The 19,142-nt window shown below is 38.4% G+C and overlaps 1 protein-coding gene across 2 annotated transcripts in view; it reads right to left on the reverse strand.

The window, feature by feature from the left end:
- The window catches only part of lars2 (leucyl-tRNA synthetase 2, mitochondrial), a 96,789-nt gene that overhangs the window by 60,223 nt on the left and 17,424 nt on the right, over nucleotides 1-19,142 (reverse strand). For both annotated transcript variants that reach the window (XM_051718232.1, XM_051718231.1), the window contains exons 3-7: nucleotides 8,325-8,453; nucleotides 1,408-1,499; nucleotides 1,146-1,206; nucleotides 817-906; nucleotides 166-309 (exon numbers count right to left, since the gene is read on the reverse strand). In XM_051718232.1, the coding sequence (XP_051574192.1) occupies nucleotides 166-309; nucleotides 817-906; nucleotides 1,146-1,206; nucleotides 1,408-1,499; nucleotides 8,325-8,453 (516 nt within the window). The remainder of the gene's footprint in view (nucleotides 1-165; nucleotides 310-816; nucleotides 907-1,145; nucleotides 1,207-1,407; nucleotides 1,500-8,324; nucleotides 8,454-19,142) is intronic.

The raw sequence follows: 19,142 nt of genomic DNA on the forward strand, positions 1-19,142 counted from the left end.
CTCTTGCAAGCTCCCCTGCAACAGATACTGTATAATAATACAATGCAGAAATGATGAAAAATTCCAGGTTTTTAATGACTGTGGGAATCCTGCCACAGTTTCTTGAAAGCCATACAGTGTGTGTTTCTGGGATCAGACTGCTTCGGGCTGGTGAGGTTCCGGTACCTTGGCATAGTTGGTAGTTTTGATAAACCACTGCTTGAGGAGCTTCTGTTCCACAGCAGCTCCAGATCTCCATGAGCGGCCGCTCTCATCCACCTGCTCATCTGCAAGAACCGTCTGATCCACTGGATCCCAATTCACCAGAGCCTGTGCACACATACAAATGCACAAACTAAGAAAACTCTAGATTAATCTTACATAACCTTGCATAAAGTGGAACTAAACAATATTTGAACACTCAAATCACACTTCAAAATGTATGAGTGCCATTAGATAACAAAATATCAAAGCAAGTGGCATCTGCATGATGCTAGAGTTTTTCTCAGAAGAAACAATTTTTGTTAAATTACTTTCCAGCAGCTGGTGTTGCAGTAATTTGTAGTGATTGTACGAAGTCCGTTCTCCTCAAGTTCACACAGGTGGAGTTCAGCACATTCACCATAAAAATGTTACACTAACATTTGACAATCAGAAAGTGTCCAAATACTTTATCTTCATTTTGAACTCATTTAATTTCAAAACTAATAAACTGTTCCTTGTAAAATGTTTTTCTTTAAAAGTATTTAAAAGTATTTGTGCTATCTTTCTTTGAAATTAATCCCACTTGCATTGTTATAGAAGTGAACAGGCAGCTAAACAAGCAGGCTGTCTCACCTCTTTCTGGTAAGCCAGTCCAGCCTCAAACAGCTTGATGAATAGATATTGTGTCCACTTATAATAGTCAGGCAGACAGGTCGTGACCTCCTATCAAAAGATTACACAAAACCACATCTCCCATCACTTCATGTCATCTATGAAAACACTGGGGATCAGAAAACGAAAACAGGCTGCCATTATGAATAGTGGAACACTTTCACATTCAGTTAAAAAGTAGGATATTGATGCAATGACGCAAGATACCGAAGTTCACAGGAAGAGGAGCAGAGTTACACAGGTCAATTCCCACATACCACAGAGAGTTTAATCCACCTCCACACACTCACCCGCTCCCAATTAAAGCAGAGTCCCAGACTGTCCAGCTGCTGCTGCATCGACTCAATATTACTGTAAGACACAGAGAGAAAGAGAGAGAGAGAGAGAGAGAGAGGCATATGAGATAATACGAGGTGTTAAGTAACTTGTGCAATGGATCGATGTGTGTGTGCGTAGTTGTGAAGGGTTGGATAAACATCACTGATGGCTGGTGTGTGACTAATCAAGTGGAGTAATGGTTGGTAGAGATTATCTAGTCTTTCTGGCTGTCACCTTTTGGTCCACTCCTCCGGGTCGAGGCCTCGTTCAATGGCAGCGTTCTCAGCCGGTAGACCAAACGCATCCCATCCCATCGGATTCAACACCTGCAAGTCCAATAACATCCATCTTTTAGTGATGTCAAACCCCTCTGGGCCTTTTTTATAATCTGCGCCACAATCCACACTTGAACATCAGAGTGATTAACTACAATGTATTAAAAAACAAAACCATGCTCTCTGAACTTCAATAATTAAATTAAGTTAAAAAAAAAAAAATCACAAACTGTAACATTGTAAAAACTAAAATACTATATAGAATAAGATGTTTTATTGCACTTTACGGATTTACAAGTGTTAGGACATTTTGGAACGGACACAAAGAGGGCTAAGATTTCAGGTCAATGCTGATAATCAGATAAGGGAAAATACTGCTCAAGTCTGGCTGATGTATCATTCATCCACTATTCCAGACAAATACTGGTTCCTCCATAATCAATGATGAATGAAAGAACTGTTACTCAAACACAGTTTGGTTCCTTCATCTTAGAAACAATGTTCGGTCACCTGTGACTTAAATTGTGTTGACTTGACAACATCCATCCATGTATCCATCACTTCCATCTATCCAACTTTCATGCAACATTCATCCACCCATCCATCCATCACATCTGTCACATCCATCCATCCACCCATCCATTCATTCAGCCATACATAAATCACATCCATCCATCCATCCATCCATCAGTCCATACACCCATCCATCCATTGCATCCCTCCATTTACCCATCCATTCATTACATCCATCCATCCATTTACCCATCCATCCATCTAACCATCCACCCATCTATTCACTAATTCATCCATCACATCCATCCATCCATCAATCCATCCATTGCACCCATTCATGATTAGCCCGATTGGGAGCCGGGCGTTCATGGTCACGGCCCAGCCCTCCTCCTCATCACACCCATCCATCCATCCATCCATCCATTCACCCATCCATTTATCCATCCATCCACCCACCCATCAATTTACCCATCTATCTGTCAATCCATTCACCCATCCATTGTATCATACATACATAGAACAATTCCATCATCAGTCCTTTTTATCTATCCATCCATCCATCCATCCAGATATCCTGTGCATCTATCATCCATTCATCCATCACACTCTACCATCAATCCATCCATTTTACTCATCCATTCATTTACCCATCCAATGCATACATCCATCCACCTATCAATTGCATCTATCACCCTTCCATCCATCCACCCATAAATTGCAACCATCTAACTATTCCCCCATCCATTTACACATCCATCCATCCATTCACTAATTCATCCATCCATTGAATCCATTCACCCATCATTCGCATCCATGATCCATCTATTCATCACATCCATCCATCCATAAATTCACCAATCCATCGCATCCATCAATCTATCATCCCATCCATCCATTCATCCATACATCCACCACATCCATCCACAGCATCCATCCAAATGTCTAGAACAACTAATAAACTAACGTTGTTGTCTTGTTGAACTTTACTTTTCTAGCTAAGGTTACAGCCTCTACAACTGGAAGAGTTCCAACATATTTGACATACTATAACTTAGATGTCTACTCAGAAGTAATGAATAAAATGCATGTATTCAGGCTGATCTATCATCATAAAATAGACTGCAATTGTTATGAGGAGTTAGTGGTTAATAGAGAATGCAAATGGTGAGCATGACCTCTTTTAGAAAGCATCATCTATATTTCACAGTAATATGGATTCATGTCATTTTGTCCTTATCATCAGTGCAGATAATAACATTTCTCACTGACTCTAATATGATATCTCGATCTCTCTCAGGTCTGTCTTTCTCTTATGTTGAAGAGGAGTTTAACTATGTGTTTGTAAATGAAGCAATAGGAAAGATTAAAGGAATAGTTCACCTAAAATGAAAATTCTGTCATTATTTACTCACGCTCATATCATTCCAAACCCACATGATATTGTTTTTGTTCCCCGGTGGAACAAAAAAGTAGAAATTGCAAAGAATCTTCACACAGTTCTTTTCTATACAATGTCAGTTCATAGTGACCACAGTTGTCAAGCTCTAAAAAGGACCCAAAAAGCAACGTAAAATTAATCCATATCACTCCAGAACTACACTACCGGTCAAAATGTTTTAAATACTTTCTCATTCTTTATTATAATTTTTTTTCACATTTTTGAATAATAGTAAAGTCATCAAAACTATGGAATAACATCAATGGAACTATGGGAATTATGTTGTGACTAAACAAAATCCAAAATAAATCAAAACTGTGTTATATTTTAGCATCTTCAAAGTAGTGTTTCCCGACACATCACACCAGGTTTGATGTTGTTGACGCCAAAAGCCATTGGTTCTCGAGTGTGCCATGACCAAACACGATACACTGGTTATAAACATGCTTTCTCTCATGGAGAACGAGATTTGAGAGATAAAGTGGAGGGCTGATTTTCAGTGAATAACAAATCTAAATTTCAGCCTGTTTGTCACACAGTGACAAATTATGGTCACTATGAACTGTTGTGGCATCAAAAACAGCTGCTAAGATTATTCATAAAATTCTCCTTTTGTGCTTCACAGAAAAAATAAAAGCATGCATATAAGGAATGACATGAGGATGAGCAAATGATGACAGAATTTAGATTTTTGGGTGAACTATCCTTTTAAATGAACAGCAGGCTCCTTTAAGGGAAGTGTGAAGAGGACAAACAGAGCAAGCGGTGGAGAAGATTCTGTATCCGTGGCAACTGGCAGCATCTCATTTGTTAAGTGAAGTGCTGAATGTTATTAAGCCAGCACAAGCACCCATTTCAATTCACTGCCACAAGACTACACAAATGGTTCTCTACAACATTCACTATGAATAAACTACTGACATACATTTTATTTTAACAAAAGAGGACATTTTCTTAACTGTCTAAGTGAGAAATCTCCACTTTTCTAAAGAAAATCTGTTGGTAAAAGATCACTCATACTTCTTACTATTGCTCCTACTTAGGGTTAGGGACTTGTGCCAGGGAGTAACAGTCTAACAGCCCTACAGAACACCCTAGCAACCACCCAGAACTCCCTAGAAACTTTCCTGTGCATAACCTGCCACCACAATGCTAGGGTGATTGCTTACCAGCCCAAGTATAAAAGAGCCCACTTTATGATATGCAGGCCTCTAGATATGGCTCGGGTGCCGCCTCCTCGTTTCAACAGGTCTGACAAGTTAACAACTCACAGTGGGTGGGTGTGGAGGAGGGTATCTGTCTGAAAATGTGTATGAGTGAGAAATGCAAATATGTTTTTGACGGAGGGCTGGGTAGCTCAGCAAGTATTGACGCTGATTACCACCTCTGGTGTCACAAGTTCGAATCCAGGGTGTGCTGAGCGACTCCAGCCAGGTCTCCTAAGCAACCAAATTGGTCCGGTTGCTAGGGAGGGTAGAGTCACATGGGGTAACCTCCTTGTGGACGCGATTAGTGGTTCTCGCTCTCAGTGGGGCGCTTGGTAAGTTGTGCGTGGATCGCAGAGAGTAGCATGAGCCTCCACATGCTGTGAGTCTCCGCGGTGTCATGCACAATGAGCCTCGTGATAAGATGCGTGGATTGACTGTCTCAGAAGCAGAAACAACTGAGACTTGTCCTCCACCACCCGGACTGAGGTGAGTAACCACGCCACCACGAGGACCTACTAAGTAGTGGGAATTGGGCATTCCAAATTGGGAGAAAAGGGGATAAAAAAAATAAATTTTGTTTTTTGTTTTTGTCAAAACATAGAGGAAATATTGGTGGGCTGTCAAACAAGTGTCAATCATGAAAATGCATTTACTTTCATTGCTTTAGCAGACCTTTAATCCAAAGCATTTTTTCTTATAAGAAAGAGTTAGTGCATTAACAAAATCAAATCAAGTGCTCATGGAAAAGATGCATCTTTGCACGTTTCATGAAAAGTTGCACACATATTTGTCTATAAGAGCTTTGTGTTCTGACAGTCCAGTTCATAGACAACAGCTGAGAAGTTTAATTATTACAAATAATCTGCTAAAAGAGCACAGAATCACCAAATCTCAGCACCTGCTGAATATGAGAACAGCAGCTGCGCGAACTAAAGTGGCGTCACACTATCCATTCAGTTCCATTCGTAAGTAAACACTGTCTTTGTCTTCAATTTATGATTCCCTTTCTACTGAGAAATAAGCATTGTAATCATTACATATTTGCTTGGTTTCCTCTAAAACTCTCTTGAATTTGATTTAGATCATTGGACATGATGCTATGGTGCTTTGGAAGAATGTCAGAGAAACCAGTGTCCTTACGAGGTGCCTTAAATCGCTGCCTGTGAAGTCATTGACTGACTTAGAACTGAAGCAGCAAGGCAGCTGCCTTTGGTTTCAAGCACAGCCTTACTTTGACATGTTCTCTAAAGCGATGGTTCACATACAGAACAAATATGGGGTACAATACAGTTCAAGTCAATGGTAACAAGGCTGTTTTCACAGGGTAAGATTGATAGTCCCTCTTTCACTCAGTCTGACGGTGTGTTTCAGTAAAGCAATTGAAACTAACCACTGTCAATTCCAATTGAATCAACAGAGGCTCTTCGTCAAGCCCTATTAAATCATCACACACTTAGAACTGTTGAAAACACACACCAGATGCTGCCTGTCCCTATGACGAGAGAAGGATTGGTCACAGAGAGGACAGAGAGAGATGGCAAGATGATATAAAGGACATGACGGAGGAGGAAATAGAGAGAGAGATAGACAGAAAGGTTCACAGTACAATATTGCTGGGTAATAAGAGTAATAAATGCAGGTTCATCATTTTCTGTAATAACACAACAAGATACTGTTAAAAAATAACCACATCATGGATAATAGCTTCATGGATCTTCAGGTTTTGTTCATGCCAGCTCCAGTGCAAGTAGAAAGGGGGACATATCAAATACGATGAAATTCTGAAATTCAAACATTTTTCAACTTTTTAGTCAATTAGTTCTGCTGATAATATAATCTGTAATGAATGAAAATGTATAATAAATTATGAAAATAGGGCAACACTTTAAGAATTTAAGCCCATATTTATAATGCTTAGCAAATGCATTATATAGTGCATTTGTAAAGTATTATAATACCCATTATAATATGCTATAACTTCTCATAAATAATTGTAACCACAATTAAAATACATTATAATATTACCTAGTCATAGATATACAAGGTAAAAGAACGTAGAATGCTACAGTAAAAAAAAAAAGTTAATTGGTTATCTTAATATATACGGTAAAAAATTATAATACATTTAACAAGACAATACATGTAATTTTATGGTAAAATATTGTAACTTAGTTTTTTTAGATGTAAAAATAATTATTTTTCTGTGTAATTAACAAAACAAAAAAAAAATGTACTTTATGTTAAAAACTTTATGTATTAATTGAATACATTACATTTATGGTAAACTATTGTTAAAATTATGGTGAAAAACAATAATCGGGTGTTTTCAGGATTCCCTGCGTGACTGCGTCACATTTCATTGTATTTTATGGTAATAGTCTTTAAGTTATAATGTGGCCTTTTGTAGTTTCTATGGTTAAAGCTGCAATACATAACTTAGTGCTCTCTAGCGACATCTGTGGTTGAAATGTAAAATTGCAAGCAATTTGTATCGGGTTAGAATTGTTTCTTAACATGCAAATGGAAAGAGATTTACAAATAAATAGCTGGTTCACAAATACATTTAATGAGATCCACAAATAAATGTAAGGCGTTTCAAAAAATAAAGTTAATTTACACATAACATTTTACCTCACAACACTGCCCAGCATTTATTTGTGAATCGTGCCATTTATTTGTGGATCGCTTCCTGTGCATTTGTGGATCACAGCACGCATTTATGGATTGTGACACTTTGACACTTTTTGTTTGAAATGGTTCCTAAAATATATATATTTTTAAATCCCTTTAAGCCATTTCAGAGCAAATACATAAATATTGAAAGATGTATTTAAATAACATCAAAATGCTGCTGAAAAATATTGAAATATTTTTTTTGTCTATGATATAGCTACATAACCCAGCCCAATCAAGACACATTCTATATTGTCATTATCACAGTCAGAGCTGGACGACATGTCAAAGGTAAAGATTCTGGTATTATACCGTGGCAGAAAGTTTGTGCTTCTATCAGAGCACAGGATTGCTTTACGTTGTTTACACATGAGATTACACAATGATGTAATGGAGCAATGTAAAAATACAGATCGCAAGTCGAGTCAAGGAAGAACTTGTTAAGGGGTGTTAAGCACAGCAAAAAGAGTTTAGTTAGCTTGCCAAGTAATGTCACACCTTGGTGCATTAAAATGCAATTCATTCGATGTGAACTGATGCTATTTATCAAACAGAATTTTTATGAAATTTACAGCAAAAATATTCTTTGTCATAACATGAAACATTATCATGACATTAAATTACTCAAATCGTTATATAAGATTTTGATCATACCACCCACCCCTAATCACAGCTGAAAAAAAACACAAAAACATATTCCATCAGTTTGGATGACCTGCCGCCCTTGTTATAAACCGACAGTATTTTCAGAAATGTTCTCACAAATGACAACAGTCAGTTGGTTGGAACATGAGCCCGAACCTGTTTTCAAAGGTGTGAGGACATTCTGAACATGCTGCTAATGTTTGACAAGCAGCTCTAATTAAGAACACATTCATTACACTGTTTGCACTATTCAGACAGACCTTGACTGCTGCTGTCACATTCACGGGCATGTGTTTCAGTATGTCTGTGTGTAGGTGGATGAATATGAAAACGAGACTGGAGAGATGAAAAATCATAAAACTATGTGCGTGTGTGATTGAGAGTGAAGAGCAAAATTACCTGATGGCCTCTCATCCTCTGGAAGTGGCCGATGGTGTCGCTAATGGTGTAAACTCTCACGTGGCCCATATGCAGTCGACCCGATGGATACGGGAACATGGAGAGAACGTAGAACTTCTTCTGAGAGCTCTAAATGTGAAAAACAAAAGCCATTTATGTAGCCTTTTCCATGTTGATATGGTTATATTTAACCCTTAAATGCACACCACGGGTCTTTAGTGACCTCATCCATTTTTTTGGAGTTATGCCCACACCTCTTTAGTGTTCCTCAGCCTTTGTCTTGTGAATAGTGCAACAATAAAACAATTGCTTTATCAAAAGTGTATAGGGTCGTTAGTGACCAGAGATACGTTATATTATTTTAATTATATTCACGCTTCCATCAATCATATTGTTATTACTATTTCATATCTTTATAAGTTTACTTTTAAAGGATATCTATTTCTTTGTTCATGGCAAGACAAATGAGTACTATATTCATTCAAATTACTACTATATCAAGAGTTATCAATATTCCTATATGAGTGTACATACATAAACACCAATGCATTTAAGGATTGAAGAAGATTTCTAAGATTTTGAACACTGTAAAATCTTAGAAATTTATTTAAGTGCTAACAAATTATTTGTGCCATATATATATATATATATATATATATATATATATATATATATACACACATACACACACACTCACCGGCCACTTTATTAGGTACACCTATATATCTGCTTCTACATGCGATTATCTAATCAGCAAATCATGTGGCAGCAGTGTAATGTATTACAATGTAGAGATGATCCGCACTCTGATAGTAAACTATTAATGTTTTTATTCCATGACATGTAAAGGGGAAATAGACACAGACGTTTCAGCGCACAGGCCTTCCTCAATGTGTAAAACAATCAACATATTCACCCTCTTTTTATATACAAACCACATCTCTGTAGATTCATCACATGACTTTACATATTCAATCATGATTTGTCACAAGATAGAATCAGTTAAACCATCACCAGGTGCTAACAATAAAAGACACACAATTAACTTTCAATACTATTTACCGACTCAGGTACATCTGTATGCAAATTCACAAAATCATCACATGTCATACACAAGCATTGCAAAATATACATGATTTTATATTATCACTAAACAAGAACAGTCAAATGTGAAAGATCCAATCATTGAAACATCAGGTATACACTGTCATTAATCAATGTTAATTTTTATGTTTATGTTAAATATACGTTAAGATGCCCTTGCCATAAAATATATATCGGTAAATCGCTACGACAACTAAAATTTAGGATTAATGAACATAAATCAACTATTAGATGCCAAGGTATAACGTCTCCAGTATCAAGACATTTTAATGAGATGGGCCATAGCATTAAACAATTGGAATGCATAGGGATAGAGGAAGTTCAAAGATCTCAATGAAGGCAATTTAAATAATGAATTGTTAAAATGTGAAGCTTTTTGGATTTATACACTCAAAGCACTAGCCCCGAATAATCTGAATGAAGAACTAGACCTATCCATTTTCCTTTGATCAAATTATAATTAAGCATTCCATTGATGATTTATATTCTTTGGTATAGGATATCAATATAAATTCAAATGTGAACACCAACAATTTTTATTGATTCCATATAACAATTAAAAAAAACATAACAGAATATTTGGAATCAAATTATATACATTTACAACCCTTCCCCCCGAACATTAACCCCCCACCCCCCACTCCACACAAACAGGCACCCTAGTGGTCAAATGCCAATTGACAATGACACACAAACATACAATAAAAGAGTAGAAAATATTTAGAAACATTAAAAAAAAAAAAAAGGTTGCAACACACACATTTAAAACAATAAGTCTCCCTCCACTGCCCCTCCCCGAAAGCCTTCTAAGAAGGCTAAATAGCTGCCCCATTTCTTGAAGAACAAATCTATGTTGCCTAGCCTTCTATGTGAAACTCTTCAAATGGCTGCTATCCTGCCCATCTCTGCGTAACACTCACGAAATGAGGGCACTCCAGCCAACTTACATCCTCTAACGATGACCTGTCTGCCTATCATAACACCAGCCAGGACCCAATTCTTCATGCATTTATCCCCTAAATCAATGACCGCCCCATCACCCAAAATACAGAGTCTGGGGCAAAATGAAATTTGAGTACCAATATGTCACACAAAACTCTGAACCCTCAACCAAAATTCTTGGATCTTAACACACCGCCAAAAAACATGGGTTGTGTCCCCATCTTCTGATTGGCATCGCCAGCAGGTGGGTGTGTCTTTAAGACCCAGCCTATACAATCTAGATGGGGTGCAATAGAATCGATGTAAAATCTTAAATTACATAAGGTGCACCCTTGCATCTCTAGATGTAGACTTGATTTTTTTTAGAATACTAGCCCACACTCCCTCCTCCAATACCAAGTTTAATCTTTCTCCCATAATCTCTTGAGAGAAGTTGAAGCTCCGTCTCCCAGACCCTGAATTAGCAGGGAGTAATACACTGATGCCTCATGACCTTTTCCAAAAGCAGTAATCACCTCTCCCAGAGTATCTGCCGCTTTAGTGGGGTGTATGCTACTCCCCAAAATAGTACAAAGCAGGTGGCGCAGCTGTAAATACCTAAAGAACTGAGATCTGGGAATCCCAAAATGTTGAACCATATTTACAAAGGATCTCAACACTCCACTCTCATATAGGTCACCGAGCATATTAACCTGCTTCATAATCCACTCTGTCCAGCAGAAAGGGGACTTATTAATACATAACTTTGGGTTCAGCCACATGCTCGAAGCAACATTTAAATAAATGTCAGAATTAAACACTCTGGACACTTTTGTCCATACCGCCTGCAAATGCGAGATAACGGGGTGTAACTTAACTTCTCTGGTTAGCTTGATAGAAAGGCTTTAAAATGGCAAAATAGGGGCAAGAACTTCATGTTCAATACAAAACCAGGGAGGGGCTCTCTCAGGTGGATGTGACCAATGAGCCAAATGTCTGAGACTGAATGCATAATAATAAAACAAAATCTTGGGTAGGCCTAACCCATCTTTTTCAATCGGCCTATGCAACTTACTGAAATGTAAACTGGGACGTTTACCATTCCAAATGAAGGACTTCGCTATGCTATCAAATTGCTTGAAATAAGAGAGGGGGACATCTACAGGGAGAGATTGTAGCAGGCAGTTAAATTTTGGAATACAATTCATTTTAATAACATTAACCTTCCCAGCCATAAATAAATGTAATGAAGTCCACCTGCCCACATCGCTCAAAAACCTTTTTATTAAAGGGTCAAAATTAACTAACTAAATCACACAAATTTGCTGGGAATAAAATACCCAAATACTTAATGCCCTGTTTGGGCCACTGGAAGACGCCTGGCTGAAAAGCCATTACTGGGCAGTACGCTGTCAGAGCCAAAGCTTCAAATTTAGACCAGTTGACTCTGTATCCTGAAAACTTAGAAAAGGAATTAAAAATTCTGTGGAGGCAAGGCATAGATCTAGAAGGGTCGGAGACAAATAATAAAATATCATCTGTGTAAAGCAGAAGCTTATGCGGCACACCTCCTGCCACCACCCCTGGAAAATCATCCTCCTTTCTTATCGCGGCTGCTAATGGTTCCAGGGCGAGACAGAACAATAATGGGGAAAGATGACAACCCTGCCGGGTGCCCCTATCCACAGTAAAATAATCTAAAATTAATCCATTTGTTTGTACCGCCGCTACCGGGTGTCTATAAAGTAACTTAATCCATCCAATAAAAGTATTCCCGAACCCGTATATTTCCAAAATCTTAAAAAGATAATCCCATTCTACCATATCAAATGCCTTTTCGGTGTCAAGTGAGATGGCAGCGACCGGAGTCTGATCATTTGCCTCTGACCACATGATATTGATGAAACGCCTAATGTTATCAGAAGAGCTACGGCCCCGAATAAACCCCACCTGATCTATATGTATAAGAGATGTCATAACTTTAATTAATCAGTTAGCCAAAATTTTTGACAATATTTTAACATCAAGCTGGATCAGGGAAATTGGATGGTATCTCTTACACTCGTTTGGATCTTTGTCCTTTTTAAGAATCAGACTGATCTGGGCTTGTGTCATGGTTGGTGGAAGCTTTCCATTCTTTAATGATTCTGTATAAACATCTAGCAAAAGTGGAATCAGTTCTGTAGCGTAAGATAATCACCTTGCTAAGCTCTTCCAAGGTTATCTCAGAATCAAAAAAATTGTTTTGCTCAGTTGTCAGTTTAGGAACTTCTAATGGTTCCACAAAGTTTCTAATATGTTCATCAGTAGACGAAGATGTGGAACTATAGAGATCAAGATAGAATTCTTTAAAAGCATTATTAATATCAATGGCTGAGGTAAATATTTCACCACCAGCAGATTTCACTGAGGGAATGGTAGAAAAAGACTCTCTCTGCTTTATATATCTAGCCAAAAGCTTCCCTGCTTTGTCCCCCGACTCAAAGTATGACTGTCTTGCCCTGAATAGCAAAAACTCACCTTACGCGACAAAATAGTATTATATCTGTATTTCAATCAGGTCAGTTCTCTGAGGCCATTAGACGACATTCGGCGCTTCAGCTCTGCCTCGGCACTTTTAATATTCCCTTCCAATTACACGAGTTCTTGTGCTTTGGATTTTTTTGGTGAATGAGGCATACTGTATGATCCGGCCCCTAAGAACCACCTTAACTGCCTCCCAAGCCATACTCACAGAGGATACTGAGGACCAGTCTCCATACAGACATTGATTTCAGCCTTTAGCATTTGTTGGAATTCAGGATTTTGCAAAAGGGATACATTAAAGCGCCAACTATATGATTTCTTTTTCTCTGTATGTGACAACACCTCTAAACACACCAGGGCGTGATCTGAGACTAAAACGTTTACAATTGAGCAATCAACAACAGATGAAATGAGGGGCTTAAATATAAAAAAAATCTATTCTAGAATAAATCTTACAGACTGAAGAAAAAAAATGTATAGTCCCTACCAGATGGGTTCAAAAGTCTCCAAATATCTGTAAGACCAAGAGTTTTACACATTCTGTGAAGCGTCACTGTTGCTCAAGGGGGCTTGCACACTTTTGCTTTTCTATGATCAAGGACTTAGTCCATCAAAAGATTAAAATCTCCTCCCAATATTATATCATGAGGGGTGCCAGCGGCTTGCAACATCCCTTCAAGATCTATAAAAAAAAGCCCTGATCATCAACGTTAGGTGCATAAATATTCACCAAAATAAGACTTTGTCCCTGAATTTCAGCTAAAACAATAATGACTCTTCCTAATTTATCTATACTCTGTTTGAGACATTTGAATTGTAGATGTTTACTTATCAGTGTAATGACTCCCCTGCTCTTACTCGAGCCAGCACTATAAAAAAAAAGTGCTCACCCCATATCTTTCCAAATTTTTCAGCTTCCTGCGGGGAAAAGTGCGTTTCTTGAAGAAACACTATATCATATTTCTTACGCTTAAGAAGAAAATAACCTTTTATTGGGTGCCCCAAGCCATTCACATTTCACGTGAAGAGAGACAATCCATTCATATTAACATTTTGACATAGATTGTGTGTCAGAAACAGGATTATAAAGACCACATTCCAACACTAGTGCAACAGTTAAACCCCAAACATTCCCCAGAACCAAACAACAGAAAAAAAGAAAATTGTGTGCATTAACCCTGTACACGACAACACCAACTGGCATTCATCCCTCCAAACTCAAACAGTCCATGCACGCCTACGAGAACCTCCGATTTTATACCACGGGTCTGTTGAATGCTTGATTTTGATTGGTTGTCAGATGTTCTAAGGTGTGCAATTATTTTTTTAAGTAAACGCACGGCTATGAAGTAGCTCCAGGTCTTGACAGCATAATGGTTCCATATCACTTTGCCAAATTATTTCAGTTATTTCAAAAGAGCCCTACAGGCTGCCTACCACAACAAAATAACCATATAAACAAAGATATTGGTTAAAGTAAATCGGTGAAGAACGTCAAACAATGTCTATAATATCCTACATTTATTTCAATTTCAGTTGAAAAGTGCCCTCGCCTCCCCCACACTTACACATATACAGTGAAATTCTTTTTTTTCACATATCCCAGCTAAGCTGGGGTCAGAGTGCAGGGTCAGCCATGATACGGCGCCCCTGGAGCAGATAGGGTCAAGGGCCTTGTTCAAGGACCCAACAGTGGCATCTTGGAGGTGCTGGGGCTTGAACCCCCGACCTTCTGATCAGTAACCCAGAGCCTTAACCGCTGAGCCACCACTGCCCCGCATTACGCACACACTTACTCGAGCAAGAAATAGAGCCGTCATGTCAGTCACTGGCATCTCAGTAGGGTTGAAAACAGTTGTTAAGGTTTACATCAGAAATGTGGCGACACTCGCTGCTGCTGAGAAGTGCTTAAACTTACATCTTGGCGATTTTGAAGCAATGTTACTTCTGACAAGAGCTGCAATGAAAAAAGTTAATCCCAGAAGCGAGATAACATTTTCTGTGCTTTTCTCTTACGATCCCTCATATACAAACTCACACACTAACTCACACCCATGCACAAACACACTAACTTGTTACTCCAGTAACAGCTCCAGTAAAGCAGCGCAAGCCTCGCTATCCTTGAGCTTGAGCTGTATCAGAACAAGATTCTGAATCTGTGGTTGAAGAAAATAGTTCCACTCACAAGAGCGTTGTAAGGACGAAAACCAGAAAATGTCTTGAGATTAAATCCTGAACGATGTCTTAAGGTGTGGTAACCATGGTATAAGTGGAATAATTAACTGTGGCCCATTGAAATTATTGAAAAATAATGCACACCCGAGGTGGTAATGCAGTTACGACACAGCGGATATAATATATAATATAAAACAATTGAGCGCTTTGGTAAAAATAACTTTGTTAGCAGTGTAATGTATAAAATCATTCAGATATGGGTCAGGAGCTTCAGTTAATGTTCACATCAACATCAGAATGGGAAAAAATTTGATCTCAGTGATTTCGGCTGTGGCATGATTGTTCGTGCCAGACGGGCTGGTTTGAATATTTCTGTAACTGCTGATCTCCTGGGATTTTCACGCACAACAGTCTCTAGGGTGTATAGAGAATGGTGCAAAAAAAACAAAACAAAAAAAAAACAACCAGTGCGCGGCAGTTCTGTGGATGAAAACGTCCTGTTGATGAGAGAGGTCAACGGAGAATGGCCAGACTGGTTCGAGCTGACAGAAAGGCTACAGTAACTCAAAAAAGTCACATTTTTAAAAATGTCCTCATCAGGAATCAAACTCGCAACCTTTTAAAACAAAGTCCAACGCTTTAACCACTAGGCCAATCATCTTACACAGATAAACATTGCCAAAGATGCATTCCAAGCCACAAGTACAAAATGATCGCTAATAAAAATGTTAAGAGATATTGGGTTTTGAATTCAAGCAGGAATCATGCAATGTAGTACAGCTTACATAGTAGTAAGCATGGCATGAAGACTCAGAGGTCAATAGAAGTAGAAAATAAAATACCATCCTTAGCTAGAATAAAACACTGAACCTTTTGAGCAATGGTCCATGCTATACATTTTACATTTATGCTTATGGCAGATGCTTTTATCCAAAGCGACTTACAGTGCACTTAATAAAGGGCCAATCCCCCCAGAGCAACCTGGAGTTAAGTGCCTTGCTCAAAGAAACAATAATGGTGGCTGTGGGGATATAACCGGCAACCTTCTGCTTACATGTTCTGTGCTTTAGACCACACCACTACCACTCCACACTTTTAACCACTAGGCCACTCAGTTAAAATACCTAAATAATGCCAAAGAGACCTGGCAAGTTTACAGCGAGCAAACAAATGTGTTTGTTTACATACTAACTGATTAGTTTAGGGTTAGGTGATTAGCATATTAGCTGATTAGCATGCTAAGCTAATGTTCCCTACAGATAGCTTTGATATCAAATAGCCTTTGAAATGTGCTGGTTAGCATGCTAACCAATTATCATACTAAGCTAATGTTGCCTACGGATAGCATTGTGATGAAATAGACTTATGAGACAGAAAACCCTAAGTTAGCATGTAAACTGATTAGAATGCTAAGCTATCATAGCATCTAGCATGATAACCATGTTAAACAGACCATGTTCTTTTGAACTACAGGTGATGTCTCCAAACTTCTCAATCCTTTCAAAAGATATCACACCCATCTATATCAGAAGAACAACTCTAAAAGAAGAACAAGTACACCAGCAAGCAGAAATGAGCTGTGATAAGCTGTGATCAGATGACTGTTTGTGAAATGAACAGACATTCAAAATCATAATTTTTCATATGAATCTACCAAGGAGGTCTATAATACCTGGAAAAATCTATCTAATAATATTTGCGATTTAAATTGCAATACATTTCATTTAATCAGGGTACACAGTTATGCTGTGTTCCATTCAAGTTGGATGTGGGATATTACTACTTAACCATAAATGCATTCCATTCCCCGATATTCGGAAGATGACATTTAAGGAAACAAAACTGCAACGCTCCGGTTAGCTTAGCAGGGGTTTGACTCTCATTAGAGATGTCTCCTAGCAACCCAACTGATAATGCTGCAGCTAGCATTTGTGCTTCAGGTGTACGATTACAAAAGAGATTATAATTTACCATGTTTTATATACCTGTTTCTGCAGGCGTTTGTTAAACAAGCTTTAATATCATGTAATTTGGAAATGAACTCATTTATCAATATTACTTAATAAAGTGAATGTTTATCACTTAATTTGTATATCTCCCTGAGTGTCGACATGTTTGAGTGACATCATGCCCCTGCATCTCGGCGAAATCGGAGTTGAGAATTTCTGCACGAGCCTACAAGTTGTAATTCTGACTTCAAGATGCATTCCATTGCACTTTTCCTTGTAGAAAGTTGTAAAATCCGACTTTCCGAGTTGAATGGAACGCAGCACTACTTTTCAAAACTTGATCCGACACTGAATGCAGTCAAGCAGCCTAATTTACACTTAGAAAACTCCTGGAGTTGCTATAACAATGCAAAAAGCACTTACCAATTTGCATGAAGTGAAAATCAGTCCTCCTTTCCTGTTTAATAAATTAAGCAATCACACGGTCATACAGAACATCTCGTGTTTTTAAATCCATAAGGATCTCTTTCTCAATGGCGATAGCGGCAGTGATCATAGCCGACTCGTCAGCAAGATCTCGCACTCTTCGCTTTCAAATTATGTACATCACTTAAAGCGATTGCGTCACTCAAGGCCAGCTAGAAGGCCTCGACCGGGACATATCCTAAAGATCACACCCACCAAGAACAAATAAATCAATCTGGTTGGCTGATGAATCTAACAGTCTGACTTTAGTTGCCCATTCATTTGCACTGTTGAGGGATTCTGAAGAAATTCTGAAGGCCTGACAGGGTGAAGCTCAGACTCACGCGCTGCTTCGGCTTCGGGCTTCGGGCATGCGATTTGTGAAACAGCTGTCACACTTTGCTTGTAAGCATCAAGGAATAAATTCTGACTGGATAAACTTTTCGTTTTTCTCTATTTGTTTGTAGATTAATTAAGAGTGGAAAGCGATTAAAAATACATAGGCAAAAAGGTGATATATGAAGAAAATATTTCTTTATTTGGCATGTTAGACCAGCAGAGAAGGCTTTGCTGGCCCTGAGAATTTGCCAATGATATATATATGTCAAACATGAACATTTTCCACCCTCATTCTTACCCAGCATCAGAAATGCTGTGTTTTGGTGCTGCCTCTCCTTTAAGACTTGACAGTAAACACCCATTGTTCTGACTGGCTCTCTCCTTGTCATCTTAATGATCACTGCTACTGGACGGGCTACAGAAGTTATAAGGTAAAGTAAGTGTTGTTGTGGAGGTGGTCAGATGCAAATGTCTACCGCAGTGTGACATCACAATGTGGAGGAAGTTGAGAACAAGTCATTTTGGCAGCTTGGGTTCAACAGATGCTCTTTTTGCAGTGAGGGGGAAGTTTTGAGTTCTGAAACTTACAGTATGTTTTTATAGTACAGTTACCTCTTATATGTTAAAGGATCAAGGAAAATGTGATTCCTCATGTCATGACCCCTTTAACATCAACATCTAGTTATCACGGTCAAGTCTATACTAATATGAGACATTCACATGACTTTTATAAAGTACGTCTTCTGACCTCTGAGACCTGGTTAGGCTCATACATGCAGTCATGCTCTCCACAGTGGTTTAATGATTCATGACAACTTTGAAGAAGCCCAGAGCACTAGCCAGTATTAATCAGTGCAGGCCAAAATGGGTTCTGAATTATTCAGTGGCTCACAGAGACAGGGCCTCATTTTGGGAAGAATACATCTCCACAGCATCTCTCACAAACAGCTTTTACCCTAAACACAATGACTATCCTAGAAAACCCTTGTACAGACAGAGTGTAAGAAAGAAGCTGAATGTGTGAGACATACAGCAGATAGAATTGCTGAGGTAAAACAAAATGAAAAAGCAGAGGAGATGCAGCATATTGAGCTGGGAGCGTTGAACACATGTCTGGGGAATGAAAGCTAAATCATGTTAAATGGTCTCAGCTGAGGGTCACTCTATTTTTAGGTGCAATGCCATGAGCACCTTCAAACATACACTGTAATACCACAGAAAGAAATCCAGCCACACATTTTCACAGAGCTCTTCATATCAATTAAATAATGCATTACATTTTGTAGGGTTTTTTATTTTTTTCCTGACAAAAAAGTATGAAAACAGCACATGGACAGAT

Source organism: Myxocyprinus asiaticus, chromosome 15 (genome assembly GCF_019703515.2).
Source record: "Myxocyprinus asiaticus isolate MX2 ecotype Aquarium Trade chromosome 15, UBuf_Myxa_2, whole genome shotgun sequence".
In the NCBI taxonomy this organism is placed as follows: domain Eukaryota; kingdom Metazoa; phylum Chordata; class Actinopteri; order Cypriniformes; family Catostomidae; genus Myxocyprinus; species Myxocyprinus asiaticus.